General features: G+C 44.4%; 1 protein-coding gene across 11 annotated transcripts in view; it reads right to left on the bottom strand.

The window, feature by feature from the left end:
* LOC123974055 (calcium-responsive transcription factor-like) overlaps positions 1–9,092 on the bottom strand; it is a 20,644-nt gene continuing 11,552 nt past the window's right edge. For 7 of the 11 annotated variants that reach the window (XM_046054479.1, XM_046054475.1, XM_046054477.1 and 4 more), the window contains 8 exons: positions 6,572–6,715; positions 6,371–6,503; positions 5,647–5,750; positions 5,402–5,540; positions 4,323–4,389; positions 3,209–3,291; positions 2,939–3,137; positions 1–164 (listed from right to left, as the gene is read on the bottom strand). In XM_046054479.1, the coding sequence (XP_045910435.1) occupies positions 82–164; positions 2,939–3,137; positions 3,209–3,291; positions 4,323–4,389; positions 5,402–5,540; positions 5,647–5,750; positions 6,371–6,503; positions 6,572–6,715 (952 nt within the window). In that variant the 3' untranslated portion in view covers positions 1–81. Of the gene's footprint in view, positions 165–2,938; positions 3,138–3,208; positions 3,292–4,322; positions 4,433–4,595; positions 4,662–5,401; positions 5,541–5,646; positions 5,751–6,370; positions 6,504–6,571; positions 6,716–9,092 lie in introns of those variants that run through there. The other 4 variants (XM_046054483.1, XM_046054484.1, XR_006825754.1 and 1 more) reach the window with 4 other exon arrangements.

Here is a 9,092-nt window from a genome sequence, read left to right as displayed (position 1 = left end):
TGTGCTCCCACCATTTTAAACGTACTGATGGTGAGTATGACACAGTGATGGGATCAGTGCTGGTGAGTCAACAAGTCTGACTCAACATGAGCCAGACGAGTCCTCCAACTCCTTCATCTCTTCCTCTTTCACCTCCACCTGCAGCACGTTAACATCAACCGGAGCTGCGAACGAAACACAGGTTATTACTTCATCTGACCGGCTACACTGACTGACCACTCGCTAACCACCACCCTTAAACGGGGACTGTCCAATCACAGTAACGAGGTACAACAAGTCTGTAGGTTAAGTCTCTGAAACCCCAACTCAACAACACAGGAGCAAACATTTTTTAATTTAAAGGAAAGGATTAAACTGTGTGTTTATCTGCTCTAATGAAACTGCTATTGTTAGCATGTCTGGGTAACAAACGCTACGGTCAAGGATTAGCGTTAGCATATCATTGGCAAACTGATATTTTTTCTGGGGTTAGAGGTTATGTTAAAAACAGATGCTATCAGAGTTTAGCTAACGTTTCCGGCTCTGTCCTGATCTTTATGACATGAGGAAGTTTACTATGTCAAACCATTCGAACATTTTTTCCTTAAAACTTACTAGTCGCTATTTAAAAGTGACTAGTCAGTTTTATTTATTAGTTACTGGTAACTACCACTGTTTTACTATCAACAATTGATTAGATTCTAGTGCCTAGTTTTTAGTTAGCAGTAACTATTCCATTAGTTACTAGCAGTGTTGGGCAAGTTACTCTGAAAGTTACTTATTACTACTTAAAAAAATAACAATATTACTTATTACTGGGTGATAAAAGTAACTAGTTACATTACTATTAAATCCTGACTTTTGACCTTGCTTTTACAAAACGAAAAACGTTGCTTAACGCTGTGCTCTCCTGACGAGTGCATCATCACTGGCAGCAGCGGCTGGAGTTTCTTTCAAATTCAAATCAGCTTTATTGGCATGAATGTATAGCAACAATATTGCCAAAGCCACATGTAAATTTCTTAAGGACAATTAATTTCATACATTTCATTAAATAAGGAAATAAAACAGTAAAAGGTGTGTTTGTGTGTGTTAATAAAAAATGAAATAATAAAAAAATATAAAATATACAAATTCTGTAAAAATAAAAGTAAATAAGTAAAACAATAAGCGTGTGTGTGTGTTAAAAATAAACTAAGTAAATAACACATTAACGTGTGTGTGTTATATTATAATAATATATTAAAAAATAAAATACATAGATAAAACCATAAACGTGTGTGTATATTAATTTAATTATTAGTAATTATTTAAAAAACAAACAAAAAAAAAATCAGTATCAAATGTGAGATTTAAAAACACAACAATTACTAAAATATCAAACAATCAAAATAATAATAATTTGAAAATTTTAACAATTATTTATCAGTCTGAGTTTCCACTGGTTGTCCTCAGTTCATGGCATGAGGAGACATATTTTGCAGCAATTATTTCACATTTGGGCATTTCTCCCAGTAAATAGGAGAGTTTCTGTGGGTCTGATAGAAATTCGAATTCGGGGTATATTTGGGAAATGTTTGCACATTGTTTTTATTTTAGTGTTTTATATTTAGGGCATGAGGTGAGAAAGTGCTGCTCTGTCTCTACCTGTCCTCTGAGTCTCTCCCTGTCCTCTGGTTCTCTCCCTGTCCTCTGGGTCTCTCCCTGTCCTCTGGGTCTCTCCCTGTCCTCTGGGTCTCTACCTGTCCTCTGTCTCTGGGTCTCTACCTGTCCTCTGGGTCTCTCCCTGTCCTCTGGGTCTCACCCTGTCCGTCTCTCTGTGTCTCCACTTGTGGTAGCCAGCTCTGTCTGTGTCGACCCTTTTCTACGGCCAGGCTGTGTTCACTCAGTCTGTATGTTGTCAATATTTTTCTTAGTTTAGGTTAGTTTATTGTACTCAGGTAATTTGCCAGTGTGAATTCTCTTTTTAGGGTCAGATAACACTGTAATTGTTTGTGTTTTGGTCATTTCTTTCCAGTATTCAATATATATTTATTTTTGCTTGTTGATGTTTCATGTTGCTGTGCTGCTTCAGTAAATCAGATGTAGAACTGCAGCTGAAAGCATTTTGCTGGTCGCACAGAGTTTAAAATGTTCTTTGCATCTTAGACTGTGACACAGCAATGGCAGTAGATACTTACAGCTGTGGAAAGAACCCCTTACTCCCTTGTTCTCCGTTCTTCCTTTAGCTTTTTGGCTAACAGCTGACTTGAACAATATCAGGCCCGGTGCCGCTGACCTGCAGCACGGTCGAGCATTCAAGTCAAGAATGGTGCGTTAAGCAACGCAGCATTACTTGGATTAGTAACTGTAATGTTATTACTGTTTTGGAAATAGTAATCCCAATAAAATAAAACGTTATAAATGAATGACTAGTAACAAAAAACATTTACAAGTAGGAATAAAATTGTTACTAGTATCTAAATAACAGTGACTAATAAAAGGGGATTAGTTACTAGTAACTAATGAAAGTTACTAGTAACTAATTTAAAGTACTAGTATGTAAATAATAGTGACTAGTAAAATGGAACTAGTAACTAATGAATAGGTGATATCTGAACTGCAGAGCCTCGTAGATTTTAATAGCACTGTGCAATTAAATAATTAAGAACGACTAATCAATAGTGTCTAGTAAAACGTGAATAGTTTCTAGTAACTAATGAGTAAGTACTAGCAGCTTTTAAATAGTGACTAAGTTTTAAGGAATAAATGTTCAAACAGATTGCCATAGTTTACATTCAGCAACTGACATTAACAAAGATAATCTTACGTTAGCCAAACTGTTGATTAAGATCGACTTTCCTCTTTTAACATTCAACCTGAAACATACTGACTGAAAACTTGAACAAGAGGTTAAGCAGCTAAACAGTTATGTTGAAACATCTTTAACTAGCTCGACAGACACTACATGTGCGGTTACCGTCCTCACTTTGGGCAGCAGAGTTGATGATCTGCAGCTGGACGTTCTCTCCGTTCGGTAGAACCACCTGCTGGGTTCCTTTACCAGGCTGCCGCCCCTCATCGAGCACCTCCTCTGGGCCCCACGCCCCCGCTGACTCCCCTACAGGAGTCTGCAGGAAGGAAGAGGGAGGAGGAGGAGGGAGCGGCTGCAGGATTCCCTGTCAGAGGAAACACAGTTTATACTTCAGCCCCAGTGGGACTGATTGGGAACCGATTGGCGTTTTCTGACCTGCAGCTGAGCAAAGATCTTCGGCTGCAGAGACGAGAGAGAAGTGAAGAGCTGAACAGCTTCAGGAGACAAAGAGTCCACAGCTGGAGACACAGAGTGGAAACGTGGATTACAAGGACAAAGTATTGTCTACAATGCTGCATTCAGTTTAACCTACATTTGGAGTCCAGTAGATGTGGCGTTGAGGCGAGCGATGTGTTAAAGTGATTACAGTGATTTTACAGTATTGATGGCGCAGATATTTGTAGGAGCAGCTTACTTGAAAAAGGTGTCAGTCAGTCTGGATCCAGCTTCCAAACATGGACGACTGAGTGATCGACTCCGTGGTCAGTTAGAACATCGTCTATCGCGAAATAACTGCTTTACGAGGGGAACTGAAACTGCTCGTTTTGTTTAGACATTCTCAATTCAGTGCAGTGAATAATACGAAGTTCAATAACACGTAACGTTCTTGTAAGCCGTGTGCTAGCTTGCTCTGTAAAATACCTCGGTGATAAAACAAAACTAAAACGACACATGAAACAAGTCGAAAGTCCGCCTTCACGGTTGAATGCATGCACTCTCCCGCGGCAGGAGAACACTTTCTATCAGGGATAACCACCTTGGGACGACACCGGACAGTGGCGGCGTAGCGTCCTAAAGGATCCGACTAGTTGAGACACATTTGTATCAACGCCATAACGTCGCAAGGAACATATTATTGTAGAGTTTTCGTTCAGAGGGGGGCCATAGGGGGGTCCAAGGTCTGTGTTACAGGAGCACTGGCCCCTGTTGGCCCCCCTACAAAACCTGTGTAATGTGTTATTTTGAGGGGACAGCAGATTTACACTGTTATACAAGCTGTACACTCACTACTTTACACTGGAGCAGTGTCATTTCTTCAGTGTTTCACATGAAAAGATATAATCAGATATTTACACAAATGTGAGGGTGGACTCACTTTGTGAGACACTGTATAAATAACAGTTTAATATATTGTAATGTAAGCTCTATAGTCATTATTAGATTATATAGTTCAGACATGATGGATGCTACAGGATCTACACACTTGATCAGTTTTCTCTCCGTGCTGCTGTATCATATGAGATCAATAAAGTTTGATTGCGTGAGTTACCTTGAGCAGCAGGACTCAGGGTCAGGGTGGCGGCCTCCATCACAGGATCACTTCTGTCTTCTGTCCACTAGAGGGAGACACTGACTTCAGACCACAGACCTGATTCAAAGCTGAAGCATCGACCAAAACACGAGTCAAACATTTGAGTAACATCTCATCTCCTCTCAAGAACCCTGTTTGGATTCAGACTCAGCTGAAACGTTATCATAATATCCATTTTCTTATTCTATCTATGGATGATTGCCTCCCCAGCCCTGCACACTGCCCCTGTACCTGTCACTGTTTCTGCTTCCTTCGTCCTCCTTCTGCTGCAGCTCCTCCTCTTCCTTCTTCCATCAACTGTTGTTTATAACATATATAAATATATAATATGGCCTATATGCCTATACATAAATCCATTTATAAATAATCTCAGGTTATAATAGCATTACTTATCAGTGCCTGTGCTGGCTCTGCCTCAGCACCTTTCCACCAAGGAACAGGTCGGTTAATTTGGCGCATTCAGCTGCCTCTTGTGCCAACTTTTTTCTTCTAATTTCACATTTTACCCCCTTTCTTTCTTTCTTTTCAACCTGTTCTGTTGTCACACAACCCTGGGCTGATTTCAGCCACGACAAAACGCATTGAAAGTAAACTCCCAGTTGGAAAGTCCTTTCAGATTTCAACAAAAACTCGGATCGGTCCAAGTTGAGAGGGGCCGCTCGTATCCTCAATACTGAAAGTATATATTCTGATAAGTCTGATAGACACACAGACGGTCACGGATCATGAACATGAATAAGAAACTGAAAAATAAAAGCTATTGAACAGCGGCTGGTTCGGCCTGAAATAGACCGCCTGTTCGGGATTGTTCCCTAAATTCCCGTTGGCCAGTCCGCCCCTGCTCTCAAGCATTCTTTTTCTGACATGAACCGTGTCTCCTGGTTTGAAGTGAATTGAAAACACGGTGTAGTATTCTGATGAATGTCTACCTGAGGGTCTTCGAACAGTTTGAACGCTTCACTTCAACCGAGAGTTGACACTTTGTGATGTTTCAGCTTTTAAATTTAAAATACAAATAAAAAGTGTGTGTGTGTGACCTCAGCGGTGGTGGTCAGCCCCAAGGCCTTCTGGGATTCGTGGATGTGGTTCTTGATGTCGTTGACAGTGGGGAAGTATCTCAGGTCGTGTCTCTCTGGAGGACTGATGCATTTACACAAGTCCTTCTCCACAAACCGCCTGAACACACACACACACACACAGCCTGTAAGTCCAGGTAACTGACGTCATCGATTGCGTATGTGGATCACAACACACCTGCGGTGGTCACAGGTGCGCTTCCTACCTGAGCTGTTTGCGGACGCTGTAGACCTGACGGTGACCTGCAGCCACCAGCTGTCTGATCTTCTCTGCCACCTGAGGGTGGAGGCGGGACGGGATGACTCCATCCTGGGGGGGGAGGGGGGGGGGATGTTAGCATGCTGCTAATACAGAGATGCTAACAACAAACTGCCATCATCATCACTTTAAACAGCCAATAATCAAAATCTACTTCCTGACTTCTCCTCTGGCGCCACCTTCAGGACAGACTTTACATTACTGGTACCGACTCCTGGAAACTCCTCAAGGACCTCCACAATGTTTTAAAGGTCTCCTGGAATGTCTTCAGAAACTTCCTCAAGGACTTCATACAACCTTCTCAAAGACCCTCCAGGACCTCCACAGGACCTCCTTGAACGTTCCCAAGGACCATATAACCTCCTCCAGTAACCCTTCCTTCCAGGACTTGTAGAACCCTCTTGATAACTCCTTAGATCACCTCAAGGACTGCTTCCTCAAGCATCATTTAACCCTTCTCAAGGTCAGAAACTCTATGTGGACTACTGAATCCCCCTCAACGACCCCTGGAATCCACTCAAGGATTCTTAAATCAATGCTCTGAACCTCCTCAAGGACCCCTAAAACTTCCTAAGGGACACAAGGACGCATTGCACATCCTCAAGGACTTCCTGACATTCCTCCTGGACTCTCTAGTGACATCTGAACCCTCAGTCTGTAGAGTCTCCTACCTGCTCTCCTGTCTCCTCTTCCTCTTCCTCCTCTGGCTGTGTGGGGGGAGGGGGGAGGTCAGGGGGAGGTGGGGGGATGGGGTCCACAGTGTGATACAGGTGAGCTCTCTCTGTGGGGAGCTGCAGGTAGAACCTGCAGACAGAAACAGGTCAGCATGATGTAGAGTCCAGCAGCAGGTTAAAGGAGAGAACATGTTGTACCTGATGACTCCACCTGTCTCCAGGTTCTGGTTCTTCAGGTTCTGGAAGGCCTTCTCCTGCTCCTGCCTCACCATCTTCCTGTCCGCCGTCGGCTCCGTGGGAACTCTGAACTCTGGAAACTTACGAACTTTCTTTATGTAGATCCTGAAACAGATGAAGGTCACTGAGCGGCGCTCACCTTTCAGATCACCTGGACAGGTGGCTCTGTGTGTAGTTTACCTGGTGTGTGTAGTTTACCTGGCGTGTGTAGTTTACCTGGCGTGTGTAGTTTACCTGGCGTGTGTAGTTTACCTGGCGTGTGTAGTTTGCCTGGCAGGACAGGTGGCTCTGTGTGTGTAGTTTACCTGGTGTGTGTAGTTTACCTGGCGTGTGTAGTTTGCCTGGCAGGACAGGTGGCTCTGTGTGTGTAGTTTACCTGGCGTGTGTAGTTTACCTGGCAGGACAGGTGGCTCTGTGTGTGTAGTTTACCTGGTGTGTGTAGTTTACCTGGCAGGACAGGTGGCTCTGTGTGTAGTTTACCTGGCGTGTGTAGTTTACCTGGTAGGACAGGTGGCTCTGTGTGTAGTTTACCTGGCGTGTGTAGTTTACCTGGCAGGACAGGTGGCTCTGTGTGTGTAGTTTACCTGGTGGGTGTAGTTTACCTGGTGTGTGTAGTTTACCTGGCGTGTGTAGTTTACCTGGCAGGACAGGTGGCTCTGTGTGTGTAATTTACCTGGTGGGTGTAGTTTACCTGGTGGGTGTAGTTTACCTAGTGTGTGTAGTTTACCTGGCGTGTGTAGTTTACCTGGCGTGTGTAGTTTACCTGGTGTGTGTAGTTTACCTGGTGTGTGTAGTTTACTGGCGTGTGTAGTTTACTGGCGTGTGTAGTTTACCTGGCGTGTGTAGTTTACCTGGCAGGACAGGTGGCTCTGTGTGTAGTTTATCTGGCGTGTGTAGTTTACCTGGTGTGTGTAGTTTACTGGCGTGTGTAGTTTACTGGCGTGTGTAGTTTACCTGGTGTGTGTAGTTTACCTGGCAGGACAGGTGGCTCTGTGTGTAGTTTATCTGGTGTGTGTAGTTTACCTGGCAGGACAGGTGGCTCTGTGTGTGTAGTTTACCTGGTGTGTGTAGTTTACCTGGCAGGACAGGTGGCTCTGTGTGTGTAGTTTACCTGGTGTGTGTAGTTTACCTGGTGTGTGTAGTTTACCTGGCAGGACAGGTGGCTCTGTGTGTAGTTTACCTGGCGTGTGTAGTTTATCTGGCAGGACAGGTGGCTCTGTGTGTAATTTACCTGGTGTGTGTAGTTTACCTGGCAGGACAGGTGGCTCTGTGTGTAGTTTACCTGGTGTGTGTAGTTTACCTGGCAGGACAGGTGGCTCTGTGTGTAATTTACCTGGTGTGTGTAGTTTACCTGGCAGGACAGGTGGCTCTGTGTGTAGTTTACCTGGTGTGTGTAGTTTACCTGGCAGGACAGGTGGCTCTGTGTGTAGTTTACCTGGTGTGTGTAGTTTACCTGGCAGGACAGGTGGCTCTGTGTGTGTAGTTTACCTGGTATGTGTAGTTTACCTGGCAGGACAGGTGGCTCTGTGTGTAGTTACCTGGCGTGTGTAGTTTACCTGGCAGGACAGGTGGCTCTGTGTGTAGTTTACCTGGCGTGTGTAGTTTACCTGGCGTGTGTAGTTTACCTGGCAGGACAGGTGGCTCTGTGTGTGTAGTTTACCTGGTGGGTGTAGTTTACCTGGTGGGTGTAGTTTACCTGGCAGGACAGGTGGCTCTGTGTGTGTAGTTTACCTGGTGTGTGTAGTTTACCTGGCGTGTGTAGTTTACCTGGCAGGACAGATGGCTCTGTGTGTGTAATTTACCTGGTGGGTGTAGTTTACCTGGTGTGTGTAGTTTACCTGGCGTGTGCAGTTTACCTGGCAGGACAGGTGGCTCTGTGTGTGTAGTTTACCTGGTGTGTGTAGTTTACCTGGCAGGACAGGTGGCTCTGTGTGTAGTTTATCTGGCGTGTGTAGTTTACCTGGCGTGTGTAGTTTACCTGGTGTGTGTAGTTTACCTGGCGTGTGTAGTTTACCTGGTGTGTGTAGTTTACCTGGCAGGACAGGTGGCTCTGTGTGTGTAGTTTACCTGGTGTGTGTAGTTTACCTGGTGTGTGTAGTTTACCTGGCAGGACAGGTGGCTCTGTGTGTAGTTTACCTGGTGTGTGTAGTTTACCGGGCAGGACAGGTGGCTCTGTGTGTGTAGTTTACCTGGTGTGTGTAGTTTACCTGGCAGGACAGGTGGCTCTGTATGTGTAGTTTACCTGGTGTGTGTAGTTTACCTGGTGTGTGTAGTTTACCTGGCAGGACAGGTGGCTCTGTGTGTGTAGTTTACCTGGTGTGTGTAGTTTACCTGGTGTGTGTAGTTTACCTGGCAGGACAGGTGGCTCTGTATGTGTAGTTTATCTGGTGTGTGTAGTTTACCTGGTGTGTGTAGTTTACCTGGCAGGACAGGTGGCTCTGTGTGTGTAGTTTACCTGGTGTGTGTAGTTTACCTGGTGTGT

The sequence above is a fragment of the Micropterus dolomieu genome, linkage group LG07 (genome assembly GCF_021292245.1).
Source record: "Micropterus dolomieu isolate WLL.071019.BEF.003 ecotype Adirondacks linkage group LG07, ASM2129224v1, whole genome shotgun sequence".
In the NCBI taxonomy this organism is placed as follows: Eukaryota; Metazoa; Chordata; class Actinopteri; order Centrarchiformes; family Centrarchidae; genus Micropterus; species Micropterus dolomieu.
The sequence above is the reverse complement of the archived record's forward strand: the minus strand, read 5'-3'. Positions and strand labels throughout refer to the sequence as shown.